Source organism: Sphaerodactylus townsendi, linkage group LG07 (assembly GCF_021028975.2).
Source record: "Sphaerodactylus townsendi isolate TG3544 linkage group LG07, MPM_Stown_v2.3, whole genome shotgun sequence".
Taxonomy (NCBI): Eukaryota; Metazoa; Chordata; class Lepidosauria; order Squamata; family Sphaerodactylidae; genus Sphaerodactylus; species Sphaerodactylus townsendi.
In genome coordinates this window covers 17,713,353-17,732,418 of record NC_059431.1, presented here as the reverse complement: position 1 = coordinate 17,732,418, position 19,066 = coordinate 17,713,353, and the positions used below count along the sequence as shown (strand labels likewise).

At 53.0% G+C, this 19,066-nt stretch overlaps 1 protein-coding gene across 1 annotated transcript in view; it reads right to left on the bottom strand.

Annotated features, from left to right (window-relative positions):
- ONECUT2 (one cut homeobox 2) overlaps nt 1–17,183 on the bottom strand; it is an 84,853-nt gene extending 67,670 nt beyond the window's left edge. Inside the window, exon 1 of the mRNA XM_048503015.1 lies at nt 15,782–17,183. Within this exon, the coding sequence (XP_048358972.1) occupies nt 15,782–17,072 (1,291 nt within the window). The 5' untranslated portion in view covers nt 17,073–17,183. The remainder of the gene's footprint in view (nt 1–15,781) is intronic.
- Nucleotides 17,184–19,066: the final 1,883 nt, after the last annotated feature.

Genomic DNA, 19,066 nt, shown 5'->3' with positions numbered 1-19,066 from the left:
AGAAAATCCAAGCATCCATTTATATCCTGCCTAGTTCAGGTTGGCATACGTGGTTGTCTCACCCGTGATTATCCTCACAACAACCCTCTGAGGTAGATTAGACTAAGAGAGAGAGGTTGGCCCATGGTTAAAAACCATACTTTAGGACTGAGTCTGAATTTGAATCCATGTCAGCTTTGTGTATCATATCGCAATCCATGAGGCAGTAAAACCACAGCGCCGTTCCTTCAGATGTAATTTCAATTTAGGAATAAATTTGCACAAGAATCAATTTGCTTCAAAGGGAATGGGGTCAAGAACGGAAACACTGGATTTTGAATGCTGGCGAGGGGGAATCTACCCAATTTCAATGGTATCAGTTTCCAGATTACGGCAGCCAGCCGGTTTCGTTCTTTCCGACTTCATAGGGTCTAGTGACTTGACAAGTTAAGAAGACTAATAAAAGGAAACACTTCTTCACGCAACGTGTGATTGGTGTTTGGAATATGCTGCCACAGGAGGTGGTGATGGCCACTAACCTGGATAGCTTTAAAAGGGGCTTGGACAGATTTATGGAGGAGAAGTCGATTTATGGCTACCAATCTTGATCCTCTTTGATCTGAGATTGCAAATGCCTTAACAGACCAGGTGATTGGGAGCAACAGCCGCAGAAGGCCATTGCGTTCACATCCTACATGTGAGCTCCCAAAGGCACCTGGTGGGCCACTGCGAGTAGCAGAGAGCTGGACTAGATGGACTTTGGTCTGATCCAGCTGGCTTGTTCTTATGTTCTTATGTTCTTAAGACTCACCCCTATTTTTCTTACAACTACCATATCGGAAATACATCCCTTGCAAATACAAAAGGGACCGCATCTCCTTGAATTCTGTAGCCTTGAACCAATTATTTATGTACTGGTGGTTGTGGGTTTTCCAGGTAGTGTGGCCGTGGTCTGGTAGATCTTGTTCCTAACATTTCGCCTGCATCTGTGGCTGGCTGCCAGCCACAGTTGCAGGTGAGATGTTAGGAACAAGATCTACCAGACCACGGCCACACAGCCCGGAAAACCCACAACAACTAGTTAAATCTGGTTGTGAAAGCCTTCGACAATAAATTATTTATGCACTTTATTCCCCCCTTTCTCCCCATCGTGGCCCCCAAAGCGGCTTGCAACAGGGTCCTCCTCTCCTCCAGTTTGTCCTCACAACAGTCCTGTGAGGTAGGGCAGGCTGATTGCATGAATAGCCCAAGGTCACCCACTGTACTTCCCTGGCACCAGCGGGAATTTGAACCGGGGTTATCCCAGACCCTAGTCCAACAACTTTATCCACAGCTCCCAGCTGGCTCCTCTCCTGGAAGAGCAACTCCCAGGACAAGCCCACACTGGTCTACTTGGAAGTAAGGCCCATAGGAGGAAGAATTTCTGCCTGGGAAGCAGCAGTGGAGTTGTGGTTAAGAGCAGGTGCACTCTAATCTGGAGAACTGGGTTTGATTCCCCGCTCTGCTGCTTGAGCAGTGGAGGCTTATCTGGGAAACCAGATTAGATTGTGCACTCAGACACACGCCAGCTGGGTGACCTTGGGGTAGTCACAGTTCTTCGGAGCTCTCTCAGCCCCAACCACCTCACAGGGTGTTTGTTGTTTGGGGATGCAAAAGGGAAAGGAGATTGTAAGCTCCTTTGAATTTCCAAACTCTTCTTCTTCAAGCAGTGTTTTTCAACCCTGTGTACAAGTTTTTTTCACTTGTGTACTCCTTGGCAACCCATTTTCCTAAAACTGCACTCCCTTAGATTAGCAAACCCATTATGTAATTTTTGAGTACCCCCAAACACCCTGGCATGTGACCCTGGGCATATGCATACCCTAGGTTGGGCTTAGAGCACAGGTGTCAAACTTGCGGCCCTCCAGATGTTCCTGAACTACAGTTCCCATCAGCCCTTGCAAGTATAGCCAATGCTCATGTTGGGAGGGACTGGTGGGAATTGTAGTTCATGAACATCTGGAGGGCCGCGAGTTTGGCACCCCTGGCTAAGAGGATGCCCCCCCTCCTTTCGGTAGGCCTGCCACCCTTCCTCTCTCCCCAGGCAGCTGTGGATCAGGGCCCTCTGCCCAAGTTTGCTGCGCCTTGCTGGCATCTGGGCAGCCCAGGGCTTCGGGGAAGGAGGCAGAGGCGGGGTCCTGGGGGGAGTCTGGATCGGAGGGGGCGGGCCAGACCAGAAGCCCCCCCCCACCCCAGCCAGGGCTGTGGGGCTGGGGGCAGCGGTCCCGGTTGCCGGGAAAGGCGGGCGCCCCCCCCCCCCGCGCGCTCTTCCTGGCAAGGCGCCGGCTCGGGTTGCCGGGCTGCCGATCAATGCGGACTGGGGGGGGGGGCGCGTTCCTCCCCCCCTCCTCTGCCTTGCCAGCATTAATGCGCTTTTAATCTTCGCAACATTATCAGCATCGATCCGCCTCCATAGACACGTCGGCTTGAGAAAGTGACACAACCGCAGGGAGAGACGGGAATAAATAGAAACAAATAAGAGGGAGGAGGAAGGAAAGGGTCTCCTTCGTCTCCCCACCCCCCTCCCCTGCTTCCCATGCCAGGGCTAACCTCTTTTTTTCTAGCCCCGACAGTCTCCAAACCCTCACACCCCCAACCAAGCATACTTTCACAGGAAGGTGACCATTAGGGAGTACTGCCTGCTTTGACTGGCAATTTCGCTCCAGGGTCTCACAAGCAGAGAAGAGAAGAAAAAGAGTTTGGGTTTGTACCTTGAGGTGTCTCAAAGCAGCTTACAAACTCCTTTCCTTCCTCTCCCCACAACAGGGACTTTGTGAGGTAGGTGGGGCTGAGAGAGTTCTGAGAGAACTGTGACTGGCCCAAGGTCTCCCAGCAGGGTGCATGCAGAGAAGCGGGAAAACAAACCTGGTTCTCCAGATTAGAGTCCGCTGCTCTTAGCCTCCACACCCAGAGGCCTTTCACCACCCATAATGTCAAGGGCTGTCAAGTTGCAGTTGACTTATGGCGACCCAAGTAAGGGGTTTTCGAGGCCAGTGAGAAGCAGAGGTGGTTTGCCATTGCCTTCCTCTGCAGAGCCTTCCTCACAAGTCTCCCTTCCAAGTACTGACCCTGCTTAGCTTCTTAGCTCATCGGGCTATGACACACTGCCTTCTCTCTCACATCACTTAATACCAGATCATTTGAAGTGGGCCTGCTGGGGATCGAACCGGGGACCTTTTGCATGCCAAGCAGGTGCCCTGCCACTGAGCCACGGCCCCTCCACATGCTCCAGTCTGGCTCCAGCCAAGCAACTGTACAATCATTCAAGGCACAAATATAATGGAGCCATCAGGGGTAACTCTAGCAGTCACAGGTGCCAAACTCACGACCCTCCAGATGTACGGGACTACAGTTCCAATCATCCCCTGCCAGCATGATGCTGGCAGGGGATGGTGGGAACTGTAGTCCCGTACATCTGGAGGGCCGCAAGTTTGATACCTATGCTTAAGTCTAGCTGAACGCATTTCAGTTTCATAAGGAGCCCAGGGTGCCCTGTGTTATCCTTGTCGCCTCCGTTTCCTTCTCAGAACAACGACACTGTGAGGAAGGTTGGGAAGAGAGGGAGTAACTGGCCTATGGTCACCCAGCAAACATAATGGCGGAGCGGGGTCTGGAATATGGCTCTTCTAAATCCTACACTCTAACCGGTACACCATGATGGCTCTTTTCATGCATTCCAAGGAATTTTCATCAAACTGAGCTGGCTGCTAGTCCACGAATTCTTAATGCTGAAATAAAGTCTCATTTTTAAACTGCCACAAGAATTGTGTCTATTTTGACTCCTACAGAAGAAGAGTTTGGATTTATATCCCCCCTTTCTCTCCTATAGGAGACCCAAAGGGGCTTACAATTTCCTTGCCCTTCCCCCCTCACAACAAACACCCTGTGAGGTAGGTGGGGCTGAGAGAGCTCCGAGAAGCTGTGACTAGCCCAAGGTCACCCAGCTGGCGTGTGTGGGAGTGTACAGGCTAATCTGAATTCCCCCCAGATAAGCCTCCCTGTGCCAACTCAAAGCTGGACAGAGGCGCTGGGATGTTCAAACCCGGTTCCTCCAGATCAGAGTGCACCTGCTCTTAGCCACTGCTCTTAGCCACTACGCCACTGCTGCTCCCTAATTAGCATGCCTAATATCAGAAAAGAGGGCCTCGGGCAACCATGGAACATTTGCTTGGCCTATAGAAGGTTCATCCTCAGCATCTCCAGTTAAAAGGACCAGGATAATAAGGGGGCAACCCCACTTTTTACATGGACCCCCTTCCTTAGAAGACCAATTTAGACCAAACTGTGGGGCCGCCTAAGTCAACCACACCAGAGGATGAAATTTACATTAGATTCACTTCGCTACAGTACATATGAGGTTGCCTTATATTGACTCAGACTATCATCATCAGTATTGGCTGCTCTCTGACTAACAACAGCTTTTTAGGGCCTGTGGCACAGACACCTTGCAATACCTTACTACCCAATCCTTTTTCATCTGGAGATGCTACGGACTTCACCTGGGACCTCTGCACGCAAAACAGATTTTGAGCCATAGCCCCTCCCCAATAAACTATAATATAATGCTGTATATATACATTTCACTATGTGTTTTACATATATACTATGTGTAAGTGTATTACACATAAACACAAACATAACACTGGAAGGCAGAGGTTCTGTGAATCAAAAAGCAAAGCAAAGATAAAATACCTTGCCACAAATCTCGTGCAAAATTGAAACAAGGTGATATTTTATGGCAATCTGTGGATGCGCGTATATTTATAAAGAAAAAGAAGAAGAGTTTGGATTTATATCCCCCCTTTCTCTCCTGCAGGAGACTCAAAGGGGCTTACAATCTCCTTGCCCTTCCCCCCTCACAACAACCACCCTGTGAGGTGGGTGGGGCTGAGAGAGCTCCGAGAAGCTGTGACTAGCCCAAGGTCACCCAGCTGGCGTGTGTGGGAGTGCACAGGCTAATCTGAATTCCCCAGATAAGCCTCCACAGCTCAGGCGGCAGAGCTGGGAATCAAACCCGGTTCCTCCAGATTAGATACACAAGCTCTTAACCTCCTATGCCACTCAACCTTCTACGCCACTGCCAGAATGGTACGGATCAGCTATTGGCGTTCTGGGCAAATCCAGGCCTCACTGGACTCTTCAGCTCCCACCCCCAAAGCAGTCAGGCCCTTTCCTCGCATGCAGAATGAGGCACTTTCGATCCACTTTCACCATTGTTTGCAAGTGGATTTTGCTATTCTGCACAGCAAAATCCAGCAGCAAAGTGCATTGAAAGTGGATTCAAAGTGCATTATTCTGCCTGCGCGGAAGGGGCCAGAGAGAGAGAATTTTCACATGGTGTGAGCTTAAGTCTCTCTTATGTTAAGCAGCATAAGGGTGTTTTGATCATCCATTACTTTAACAAATGTATTCAAGTTGTGAAATTAGTGCAGGAATTTGGTAAAGTGTTAGCAGTGGTGGGATTCAGCCGGTTCACACCACTTCGCCAGAACCGGTTGTTAAAATGGTGCTTGTAAAAAAACCAGTTGTTAAATTGTTTGAATCCCACCACCGGAACCAGTTGTTAAATTATTTGAATCCCACCACTGTGTTAGAATCAGGTGGGATGTTTTATTTTAATTATAACAACGATTGTCTACAAGTAAAAAAATAAAATGGCTTCTTAGTCCTGAAACTAGTACTCTGAAACAGGCAAGACAAAAACACCACTTTCCCCAGTACTGACTGGTATGTTCCTGAACCATGTTCCTGTATGCTTGTGGTGGGCACACTGTTGCATACTTCAGCCCAACCATTTGAAAAATCCCTCTGTCAGTTTTGGTTCTCCCTTGTGGAATCTGAATGCTCATTTTACATTATTTTTCTGTTTCCATGCACCAATTTTTTCCCCATTTCATGTACATAATTTTAGTGGAGTTGGAGCTCCCCCCCCCCGTATTGGATGGTTGCACATCAAAGGTCAGTAACTGGTAACTGGTGTGAATGGCTTTCAAACAATCACATTTGGAAAGTTATGACCCAGTGCACATTTTTCAAGCATAGCATAGACTCGCCCAGGAATATCTCATTCGGAGATTCATATAGACATGATGAATACATGAAACTTCCTTATACTGAGTCAGACCATAACTAAGGCCCCTTCCACACATTTTATCTATCTATCTATCTATCTATCTATCTATCTATCTATCTATCTATCTATCTATCTATCTATCTGTCTGTCTGTCTGTCTGTCTGTCTGTCTGTCTGTCTGTCTGTCTGTCTGTCTGTCTGTCTGTCTGTCTGTCTGTCTGTCTGTCTGTCTGTCTGTCTGTCTGTTAATTAGATTTTTAAACCGCCCATCCCCGAAGGGCTCTGGGCGGCGTACAGCAGGCCAGCAACAACAATAACATAGTAACATTAAACACAGTAGGCCAAGAACAACATTATACACAATAATAACGAAGTTCATTTAAAACCGAGCAATGCACTTTCAATCCAATTTGAAGCTGGATTTTACTGTGCGGAATAGCAAAATCTACTTTCAAACAATTGTGAAAGTGGATTGAACGTGCATTATTCTGCATGTGCGGAAGGGGCCTAAGACTTGCCATTCTCTGCTCAAGCTGGCAATAATTTGCCCGGGGTCTCAAGCGTTGGCCTTTCTCATCCACTGATCTTTGCAACTGGAGATGCCAGGAATTAAACCTTCTGGAAATAAAACATTCTACGTTATAATACAAGCAGAGTATAGAAAGGCCTAGATCCGTGGTGGCGAACCTTTGAAGCACGCAGCATATCACAATGGAAGATGACAAGGGAAATGCACATACTCACTTTGATTCAATCAAACTCCTCCAGTAAATCAAAACCTTGAACTCAGCAGCCCAATTCTATGCAATCAGAAATATGTTTCACACCCCTTCCGCACATACAGAATAATGCACATTCAATCCGCTTTCAATTCACTTGGCGGCTGGATTTTACTGTGCGGAATAGCAAAATCCATTTGCGAACAATTGTGAAAGTGGCTTGAAAGTGCGTTATTTTGCATGTGTGGGAGGGGCGTGAGTTCAAGAGAGCAAGTATGGTGTTGCAGTTGTAAATTGAAAGTCTACTTGAAAGTTCTCATCCTGTTCGAAACTTGCTTGAAAGACTAGTATGTAATCTATAATACTATTACCACGTACTGATATGTGAGTATAGAGGTTGCGAATCGGGCTAAGCCATTTAAGTGTATTAAGCCAAACTGAGAGCAAAATTTTGCGATGTCAACCCCCGATGCGTTAGTCAGAAGATCTTTTGATGTTCTGGTTAAGGAAAAATACCATGGGCAGTTCTCTATGTCCAGCCCTACCAACTTCTGGAGGCAGTGCTCATCTTTACCCACCCTAGCATTAAGGTCTCCTGCTACCAACCATTCATTGCATGTATTAGAAAGTTGTAAAGTTTCTAGATATTTGGTGTAAATTCAAATCCCCGTAGTGCCATGAAAGTTTGCTGGTTGACCTTGGACAAGTCATTCTCTCTGAGCCTAATCTACCTCACAGGGGTGTCGTGAGGACAGGATGAAGGAAGAGAGCATGATATCAGCTGCTTTGGGTCCCCACTGAAGCAAACCAATCAATAAACGCTATGGGCTTGACACCCTTAAGACCACAGCCATAGCTGATGGATTGATTGGGTTAATTGGACCAATAAACTTCCCACACATTGACAAGTGGGAAGGGCATACTGAGTTCTTTCTTTCTTTCTCGACTCTTTCGTTGGATTATTTTGTATTAACTTTAACAGACTACAAGGAAGTCAATAGTGAGCAAAATCAAACAAGCTATGCATCTTTTAACAAAGATATATGGTGCAATATTAAGAAAGCCTTATTGGATATAATAGTAGCAATTGGGTGTCGTCAAGTTGCAACTGACCCTTGGCAGCCCCTGGGCCATGGACTTGTCAAGGGAAAAGATGAGCAGAGATGGTTTGCCGTTGCCTGTCTTTGCAATGAGCCCCTGGATTTCCTTGGTGGTCTCCCCTAAATAGACATGAGTAGAATTCTGGGTGGCTTTGTGTACAGTTGCTCTCTTATTGAAGAAAATCTGAATGCGGACAGTTCTATTTATTCCGTGAGCAGCAGTGGCGTAGTGGTTAAGAGCAGGTGCATTCTATTCTGGAGGAACCGGGTTTGATTCCCCGCTCTGCCCCTTGAGCTGTGAAGGCTTATCTGGAGAATTCAGATTAGCCTGTGCACGCCCACACACGTCAGCTGAGTGACCTTGGGCTAGTCACAGCTTTTTGGAGCTCTCCCAGCCCCATCCACCTCACAGGGTGTTTGTTGTGAGGGGGGGAGGGCAAGGAGATTGTAAGCCCCTTTGAGTCTCCTGCAGGAGAGAAAATAAGGATATAATTCCAAACTCTTCTTCTTTTCTTCTAACTATCGACCATGTATGCTATGTGTGGCTTTATCTATTTTTTAAAGTCTCTAATATTTACCTGTGTCATCATATTTTGATTGCTTGTCATATTCATGTTGTGCCGACAGGTTATGGAATAATTATAATTGGAAGAAAATGATGTACACATCAGTCCAGGTGGACTTTCGCAGGCCCACCGTGACGTAGCTAAAAAGGAAAGACGTGAAACCATCCATTTCTCTGCAGTGTCCATGGATAACCTGATCCGGGACAACCCTTTTGGACTCTCCCATCAAAGCAGCTGGCAAGTACTGTTGATTCGGAGAGGACTGGTCCATTTTTAGATAAGGAGGGGTGGCAGAAATCCTCCCCCCAGGATAATGAGCACCAGCCCTCTGTTTAGTCCAAGCCTCGGAAGACATGGGACGCTTCCTCCAACTTTCATAGCACAATTTTTTGGGTCCAAAGTGTGCAGTAACTGAGGGGCAAACACTCTTGCTAGATCAGGATAGCTATGCAGGCGTACAGATGCAAAGGGAGTGCAGCGTAGTGATCAGCTCTGGGGTTCAAATCACATCACAAAGTTCACTGGGAGCACCCTGGTCCAGTCCTGTTTTTCTCACTGTAGCCTACCCCGCAGGGTTGTTGGGAATATGGAACAGAGAACCACGAAGACTGAACAAATTTTCTCAGGGGAAGGGCAGGATAAAAATAAAATGCAATGCTATAATTAGAAATAAATCCATATTAAAAAAAAACTATTAACCCAGAGATGCCCCACAGGAGTCAGAAGCAAAACCCACAGAATTCAATCAGCCTGACTCCCAAGTCCGTGCGAATCTTTATGCTAGCGACAGATCTGCATTGTTCTTGCCCCACCGAAATGGTTGTCGGCAGTATTGCATTCTCTGGAGCTCGGTGGCCTTCAACGTGACTGACAATTAAAATGATTCGGAAGTAAACACCACCAAGAGAGGTTACTCCCAAGAAAAGGCGCACAGGATCGCCTCCTTGGTAAAGGAATGTTTCCTACCGGCATCGGGAAACGTAGGTTATAATTAAAAATTAGGGCAAAGGCATTTCAGCAGCACGTGGCCTGCATAGTAAATCAAAAGTTAGAGCCAAACTCGGTTTGCAAAAATCAGGAAAGGATTAGCAGCGACAAGCTGAGAGCTCTCAAGGAACTGAGATGGGGAGAAACAACCAGGCTGTCTTCTCCAACCCTGATTTCTTGCTCTGGAGTACTGCAAACTCTCCCTGGTTTCAGCAGGTCAGTTAGGCCCCTCCCCCTGTCCCACCCTTCTTTGACTGACTTTCAACTTATCTGAATATTCCGAGGACAGTGAGCATGCTCAGTTGTCATTAGGTTGGTTTTCTTTTGGGGGTAGCTTTCTTTCAGTCATATTAGAACGGAAACCTCACCCTTATCTATACATAGGCCATTTGGCTGCTCTTCTGATAGGTGATCGACTGTGAAGTACGGCACCAGAGAGCTGGACCCACCAAAGATGGTCTTGTTGATATTGGGGTCCTGGGCTAAAAATAAGCACAGGGTCCGTTCCCCCACCCCACCCCAGCCTTCTTTCACCACTTCTTCAACCGCTGCAAACAAAGATAAACAACTTAATCTGCACCACTCACATCTCTCAGAAATGCATCTTTGCATTTTGACTTTCTTTTCCACCATCGTTTTCTATCAGTCCCCCTCCCAGGACCCCCAGCCAATTGACTAGAAGGCCCAGCAGGTAAGCCCCCGGGGCGCACCCAGAAATGCAAGGAAGGGAGCAACTGGTTTGAAAATTGTGCTTTCACACGCCCAATATCCTTCCATTTTTTTGGCCTACGTGGGGAGTCACCCAAGAATGAAGAGGCTCCCACCATGTCTGTGGGTATCTTGGTTTTCCTGTTCAGAAGTCCAGCACAAGCCACCACACAACTATTAGAGACAGTAACGATCCCAAGGCTGACTCATCCAAAGTTTATGAATAGTGGGAGTTTCACCCACAAAATCCAGAGTTCTGCAAGGACCCCAATGACCTCAGGCAATTCCCATTCAGTTCAAGGGTGTATGAGCAAGGGAGACAAATCACACCCCTATTTATTTATTTCAGACATCCCTCTTCCACACCCCTTGTTATGGTCCCATTGTGGAAATGAGTGCCAAAATTAGGATGAAAATCAGGACACAGATAGCAGAGACTCATGCAGAGTCTCATTTGTGCACCTTGCAAACACCAGGGACTCATACAGAGTCTCGGGCCTAGATGCCCAATCGCAGAGATGGAAATGTGCCTTGAACTCTACAGCTGGTATATATTGGACTCCAAGAAAATGTCGGAATGTGGCTGAACGCTGTTTTAGATTCCTGCAAAACCCGATCGGCCTCTATCAAAAAGATCCTTGCCTGATCTTGCATCATTAGCATCCCATTTTATATGACTGGAGGATCCGGAAATCAAGTCAGCAGTAGTCCAAATGGGGTTATTCCCAATGACAGGTCTTTGCCCAGGGTGGGCTGAATTTGGCACTCTGAAGGTAGGGGGTTTAAACGAAACAAAACCAACAAGTAAAGATGATATAAGAAAGATGATCCTCTGAAGATGCCAGCCACAAATGCAGGCGAAGGCCAGGAGAAAATGCTACCGGAACACGGCCATACAACCCTGAGACCCCACAACACTCCAACACATAAATACATAACAGATTATATGAAACAGGTGTGGCACAAATAAATAACAGATGATGCAAAACAGGTATGCTAAATGATGGCAGACTCTCAAGAAGCATTTTGCTATGATCTTGGCGGGAAGGCACCTCTTGCGCTTGGGTGCCCACCAGGAAGGCATTTGATGCTCTGGAATTGCGGGGCACCCATGGTGCATGAAGGGGGTGGCCCCAGCTGGGGAGGACAGAGTCCGGCCTTGCTAAAGGGCCTTTCGGCGGAGGGAGGGAGCCAATGGCAGGGGGCGGTAATTAAGTAACTCCGGGTGTTAATGGAAAGGACAGCTTCCTAATGGCGCTAATATTAGCCGGGCCAGATAACTGCGGGGCTGAACCTGGGCGCTCCTTAACCGCCGGCCCCAGGCCGCACCCGGAGCGGCGGCGGCAGCAGCAAGCCCCGCGCAGAGACGCCTTGGCAGGGGCGACCTGGCCTCGTTCCCTTCCCCTCTCCCGGGGTGTTTTGGTCCCTAATTGAAAATCGATCAATTGAGGGTGGGGGGAGGGAGGGGCTGGGCGGAGAGGAGCTTTGTGGAAGGGGAGTTTATCTCAAAAGGTGGAAATGAAATGGCATTTTTTTTCTCTCTGCCAGGCCAAATGCCGGCTACAACCACAGGACAGAAATTCTCCAGGCAGAGAGACACGGGTGTCCTTTCTTTCTTTCTTTCTTTCTTTCTTTCTTTCTTTCTTTCTTTCTTTCTTTCTTTCTTTCTTTCTTTCTTTCTTTCTTTCTTTCTTTCTTTTCCTTCCATCCTCCCTCTTTCCCTCTCTCTTCCTTCTTTCTTTCTTTCTTTCTTTCTTTCTTTCTCTCTCTCTCTCCCTCCCTCCCTCCCTCCCTTCCTTCCTTCCTTCATTCATTCATTCTCTCTCTTCCTCTCTCCCACTCTTCCTTCCTTCTCTCCCTCTTTTCTTTCTTTCTTTTCCTTTCTTCTCTTTCTTTCTCTTCCTTCCCTTCTCTCTCTCTCATCCTTCCTTCCTTCTTTCTTTTTCTTTCTTTCTTTCTTTCTTTCTTTCTTTCTTTCTCTATCTATCTCTCTTCCTTCCTTCCTTCTCTCTCTTCCTCTCTTCCTTCTCTCCCTCTTTTCTTTCTCTCCCTCTTTTCTTTCTTTCTTTCCTTCCTTCCTTCCTTCCTTCCTTCCTTCCTTCCTTCCTTCCTTCCTTCCTTCCTTCCTTCCTTCCTTCCCTCTCTCTCTTCCTTTTTTCTTTTTTTCTTTCCTTTTCTTTCTTTCACACAGACTATCCCCTTTTATTTCTTATTTTTTAAAGAAACAGCAGATTTCTGTTCGGGCAACCCGCCTAAACAGACATTAAATCTGTAAAGAAATCCGCCCGCGGCCCATCTCGCCCGGTGGGGGTTCCGCATGAATTTTTAATCGCGTGGAGAGAGAAGAAAGAGACAGACTTCGACACTCGGCCACCTTCCCCAGCGCCCACGCGGGGCCTTTGAAACTGACCAGGCCGCTGCGGCCGCCGGCCCTGACACTGACTAGAGATCCTCTTCAAAGGTAGCGTTTCCCTTCCAGGTAGAAAACAGGTGAAAGCGCGAAGGTATGAAGTTGCATTAAGTCTCCCTGACTCTCCAACCCAAATAATAATAATAATAATAATAGACCTTGACAACGGCCCCCGCCCACTTCTCGGCAATCGCTGAGATAGTTTTTAATAAGAAAATAATACAATTAAAATAACAACTGTAATCATTTTTAATAATGTAATAATTTGGCACGTTTCTCCAGCCCTTCCGACTGGCTTTTCCAGCTGCGGGACCCACGCGACACACACTTGTTGCGAAGGAACCGGACTAATTCGGAGGCGGCTCCGGATCCCCCGTTCCGAACTCGGGCGGCCTGCTCGGATTCCTTCGGACTTGGCTGCCACTGAATCCGAAATCTGCTCAAAGTCCGCCCCCCGCCCCTCAAAAACTGACCGCCTCACCTCCTACCCGCTACTCGCAAGGAAACCCCCTCGATTGCAACGAGGCTGGCTTGGGGGTCAAGGCGCGGGGCGGGGCTACTAGCCGGCAGCTTGGACCATCCCGAAGGCGCTTTTGAAAGCCCCCCCCTTCAAACAATTCCAGGTTTAATTTTTGACACCCCCCCCCCTCCTCAAACAACCGAGCCGAGTATTTTGGCCGAGACCTCCGCGAAGGCCATGAAAATAAAAAACCCCAAAGGGCCATCCCACTGTTTTACTGGGATTGAGTTCCCAATAAAAGGCGCTGGAAATGGGGGAGGGTCCCCCCCCCCAGATTGATGCCTCTTGTCCGCAGTCCGGCCACTTAAGGAACCCGCCTTGTCCCCGGGGGGGGGGGCTCCGAGGGCCCGGGAAAACCCCCGCAGCCCCCCCGCCCCCCGCCCGCAGAGCGCCTTCCCCAAGACGCCGGCCTGCTTTTGTTTTATTAGTGCCAACAACCTGGCTATTAAAAGGGGGAAGCCCATGCAAACGCCCGGTCGATAGACCCATTCCGAGGTTTCTCACGTTAATTATCATCACTAAGACCGAATGAGGGGGGGAGGGGAGGGGAGGGGAGGGGGAGGAGGGGAAGCCCCCCTCCCCCCTTCCGCGGCACCGCGTTGCCAAACTGTCTTGTTAGGGGGGGGGGAAGGGGTGTCAAAGTGCCACACGACACACAGGCGCGCGCGAACAAAGGGATGTCAAGACCCCCCCCCTCACATCCACTCACACCCAGATCGCCTCCAGTCCAGCAGACCCCTGACGTGTGGGGTTTGGGGGGGGGGAAAGGAAATAGCCCAGCAAACACCCCCCCCTCCCCAATGCTGCAGGGAGGCTTTGGGAAGCGAAAAGTCCCCCTCCGAAAGGGATGCCAGATCCCCCCACACACCCTTCCAGCAGAGCTTTGGCCAGGTTCATAATTTAACTGAGCAGAAATGCAGATTAATAATAAATCAACCCAGACGTGCGAAGGGGGGGGGGGGGAGACGGAGGAAAGAAAATAACTTCCTCTGTGCCCCCCTCCCCCCGGGTGGGGAGGAAATCGCTCAGCACAGACCCCCCCCCCCAAAAAAAAACATAGGTTGGATGCGATGGGGAACTGGATTTGGAAGCGAAAGGTCCTCTCTCCGAAAGGTATTACCGAGTAGTTAGTCCCCCCCCCCACAACTCCACTAATCAATACCAGCCAACGATTAATTGCTACAGACCAGAATCAATCACACTACAGGTGAACGAGGCGATTGTCAGAAAGGCGAGGGATTCCTTCCCCCCCCCGCCCCACCCCACCCCCACCCCCACCCCTCGAAGTGCATCTGTAAACAGTCCGCTACGGGGGTTTGTGTGCGAGAATGCCACTTTGGGGGGGGGGATGTCCAATTGGAGCACCTAGAAAACAAAAGATCGCCGCGCGCCCCACAGCCAAAGGGGGGGCTTTTGACATCTCCGCACCGGCTTAACGTCGGCATGGAGGAATTTTAAAAGCATCAGCCGGGATATTTACCTCTCTTCCCCCCCCCCCTTACCAGGTAGCCCCTTCCAAACAACTGTCGAATTAGCGATGCAAACCGTTTCCCCTCGTAACCCGCAGACAGCTCTATTTACAAAACCCCTTTCAAAGCATCCCCTGTCGGATGCTGCAAGCTGCAAAAGGGGGCCAGAGAGATCCCCCCAAATGCACGCATTCCCGGGGGGGGGCCTTCCTCGAGAGGAGACCTTTGTCAACAACTCGCATTATAATATCTGCAGCATCGCATACCAGGAAAAGCGTAATAAATGAGATTTCTGGCCGCCTTTAGAACAATAGAGGTCCAATCCGACCTCCCCGAGTCGCCGCTAGAGGGAGCCCGAGAACAGCTCGGCTCGCATCAAACAGAAGAATATACCGAAAAAGTGATTGTTCTGTTTTGCCCCCCCCCCCTCAAATAAATCCAATCTGTTCTGCAGAAAACAGCGCCGGGTTGGGGTTTCTCTCTCTCTTCCCGGTCCAAAGCAGCCCCGGAGCTTTCCGATGCATGCATCAGGGCACTGCAATTCCCCACTCTTTATTTTTGCCAAAGCCCGGAGGTGGCTTTGCAACATTTTGCCCCCGGTTTGCACCGGTTGGGACTCGAAATAGCACACAGGCACACACACCTGGGACAAAAGCGGGCGACAGAAAAGACCACTCACGCCCCTTTGGGGAGCACCAACAGGAACCCCGTGCTCGAACGGGGGGGCCGAGAGAAAAGCTCCCTTTCCTGCGCCTTTTCTTCCAAAATGAAAGCGAAAACACAGCCAAGACTGGGGGGACCCGCAGCGCAGATGGGGAGCCCCTCCTGGCAGTAGGCTCCTATGGTGTTCTGCTCCTTTCCCAAAAACTGGGTGGGGGAGGAGGAGGAGGAGAAGTCACCCTTTCCTCCTGAACAGAAGTTGACCAAAAGGGAATCAACACCTCCCCCCCCCCCCCAAGACATACACACAAACACAACCCCAATCTCTCCAAGACTGCCGGTGTCAGCCCTGGGCAGGTCGGCCCGTCGAGAGCGGGACGAAGGCAGGGTCTTGCCCGCGGTGGCCCCTGAGACCTAAGCGGGACTTCTTGCAGGCAGCGCCCCGCAGCCCCGCAGCAAGGCCCCGCGGGCCAAAGACACGCGTCCCCACGAGTCCGAGCGAGGGCTGTGGGGGTCCGGGCCCCCCACCCCCGCGCGCGCAGCGAGGCTTACCTGCGAGCCGGAGGGCCGACATGCGCTGGAACTCGGGCTCCTGCAGCCACTTCCACATCCTGCGGAAGGTCTCGCGGCCGGACTTGAGCTTGCTCCAGGGCTTGGGGTTGCGCAGCAGGTCGGAGAGGGTCCCCTGCGAGCGGCACAGCACCCTCTGCGCGAAGATGGCCTGCGGGATGCTGTAGCGCTTCAGCTCGGCCGTGATGCGCGCCGCCACCTCCTTGGTGTTGATCTCTTCGAGCGCGGCGCCGCCGGTGGTCGAGGGGGGCCGCTCGCGGGCGAGGAGGCCGGGCCCGTGGTGGGGCGGCGGCGGCGGCGGCGGCGGGCCCGGGGGCGCGGGGCCCAGGCCGTTCAGGTGGGCCAGCATGGGCGCCGGCGGGCTGGCCAGGCCCCGGGTCAGCGGCTGCTCCATGCCGCGGCCCAGCAGGTGCGCGTCGAAGCCGGCGCCCAGCAGCTTGTCCCCGGCGGAGGGGCCGTAGCCGTGGAGGCCCTGCGGGCTGCCGTGCAGGGGGCCCAGGCCGTTGCCCAGCGGGGAGAGGCTGGGCCCGAGGGGCGGCGGGGGCAGCTCCTTGTAGGGCCCGTAGAGGCTGTTGACGGCGGGCAGCCCGCGCTCGTCCCGCAGGAGGGTGAAGCTGCCGCTGACGCCGCCGGCCAGGCGCTGGTGGGCGGCGTGGGGGGCGCCGGGCGGGTGCGGGTGGTGGGGGTGCGGGCCGGCGTGCGGGTGGTGGTGGGGGTGCGGGTGGTGGGCGCCGCCGCCGCCGCCGGCGTGGGGGTGCGGGTGCGGGTGGGCGGCGTGCGGGTGGTGCGGGTGGGCGTGCGGGTGGTGGAACTTGTCGGAGACGGTGGAGATGGGCGGCAGGGGCTGCAGCGGGGTGAGCGTCGTGTAGGTGCCGCTCATGCCCATGCCGGGCGGCGAGGCGTCGCAGGGGCTCATGCCCATGGCGTGGTGCAGCGGGATGGACAGCTCCGGCCGGTAGTCGCCCGCGCCGTCCAGCAGCGAGGCCATGCTGCTCACCATGGCCGAGCGCGACGCGGCCGTCGTCAGGTCCGGGTGGGCGCGCAGGGCCCCGGCGTTGGCGGCCCCGGCGTTGGCGTTGGCGGCGCGGGCGGCGGCCGAGGCCGGGTGGTGGTGCGGGTGGTGCGGGCTGGGGCTGGCGAGCAGCTCGGGCTCATGGCCGGCCGGGCCGTGCAGGGGCGCCAGCGTCTCCAGGCTCAGCTCCGGCGGGTTCATGGCGCAGCTCTCCGGCTCGTGGGGTCGGCATCGATAGGAGGTGCAGCAGCCGCTCGTCATTCAGGCCGCCGCCGAGCAGCGGGGTTGGTGGCGTCCCGGCCCGGGGCCAGTCGGCGCTCCTCGGCGCGTCCCGGGCGATGCAGATGGTGGTGGGGGTGGTGGGGGTGGGGTGGGGGGGTGTCGTCGCTGTAAGGCCTCTCGGTGGCGCGTGCGGGTGGGGGGTGCGTGGTGGGTGCGGGTGGGGGGCGAGGGTGGGTGCGGGTGGGGGGGGGTCTTCAGCCGGGCTGCTGCTGCTGGTGCTGCCGGGGGCGGCGGCGGCGGGGCATGGCGTGCTGCGAGCCCTTGGGCGGCTGCGGGGGCTTGTGGCGGGCGAGAGCCGGCGCGCTCCGAGTGGCCCCGCCAAGCCCGGCCCAGCCCCGCCGCCGCCGCGGCTGGCCCAGAAGAGGGAGGCGGGCGGGCGGGCCGCGCGGGATTGACGCGTCTCTCCGCCACTCCGCGCGCCCCACCCCGCGCGCCGCGGCCAATGGCTGCACGGAGGGGGAGGGCCTTCGCGCGGGGTGGGGGCGGGGGGCGGAGGAGCCGGCGAGGAGCTGCCCAGCCAGGCAGGCAGGCAGGAGGACGGAGGGAGGGAGGGATGGACGCGCGGGCAGCGGGATGGAGGGATGGAGGAGGCCTCGCCTGGACTGCACTGGACTGGCCTGTCTCCGCGGGCGCACAATGGGGCCGGGTGGGTGGGTGCGGGGGGGGGGGAGCGCAGGGGAGCCACGGCGGCCCGCGGGGGGGGGGGCACAGCGGCGGCCTCCTCCCACCCAGCATCGGGACTGGCCACCGAGGGTCCTCCTCTTCCTCCGCCTCCTCCACCCACAACCGCGGACATATAAACAAACCCTCCCCCTGCCGTCCCAAGGGGGCGAAGATCTGGGCTCTCCGCCCTCCCCAGGAAGCCCCCCCCCCAGCACTCCCCCCTCCCCCTCCGCAAAGGCTGCAAGGTGCTCCCAGGCTTGGTTCTCAGCAGGGGCTAGCCGCTTGTCTAGACTGACCAAGTGGAGACCGGTCATACTAGGGGGTAGGGGGTGGGGTGGGGGTAGGGATCGTCCTTCGGGCCGGCCTCTCTGAGCGTGCCTGGTCGCCCCCCCCCCCCCACGATTGCAGAGACAGCCCCTTCTTCGCCGCCGCCGGTCCCTTTCTCACGGGCAGAACTTGACACAACTGGGCTGGACGCATTGGCGGCTAGACTGAGGCGGGCGGGGGGCAAACAGGTAGACTTGGGGGGAGGGTGGACGGGGGGGGGGTAGGAGGTCTTCTAAGAGGTAAGGGAAAGAGAGGCAACATGGCCGGCCTAGACTGCTTTTCCGCCCCCCCCCCCCCACACACATATATCTTCCTTTGCTGGCCACCACCATGGGGCACAAAGTTCCTCTGCCACCAGCCGCCTCTTTGATCTGTTGAGGACATTTCCAACCCCGCCTCCTTCCAACGCCCTCAGTGTGCCTGACAAGGTTCTCTCCACCTTACAACAATCCTGTGGGGTAGGCTTGGCTGGTAGAGTGGAAGTGGTCCCAGGGCCCCCAGCGGGCATCTACAGGAGAAGAAAGAAAACCTAGCTTCCGCCCAAAAGGGTTTATCATCTAACTTGGAGTTTACTGCCCAGTGGGGTTGCCCCTTTCTTCTTTAATGGCAGCTTCATGGGATATGGTTGACCAGGCGATGCACTTTTACTGTTGTGTCATGAAAAGGGTCCCCTGCTATTTTCCACACGGGGCAGCCTTTTCTCTGGGCCAGTTATCATCACCGAGCTCTGCACGCGTCCCTACCCTTTTAAGGACCTCAGTTTTACGCCGATCCTAAGCAGAATGGGCGCACAAGCCTAAACTCACTCAAGGGCCCAAGGATCCATAGCCTGGCTCCAGCCCAAGGTAGTGGAACGTATTTCCTCTCCTGAGACCTTCAAAGGGCAATTTCCTCTGGATCGCGCCCTACAGGAGTTCTCGGAAGCAAACCCTCACTTATTTCCCCCGCCCTCAGGACTCAGACCCTCAGCCTTAAAAAATATC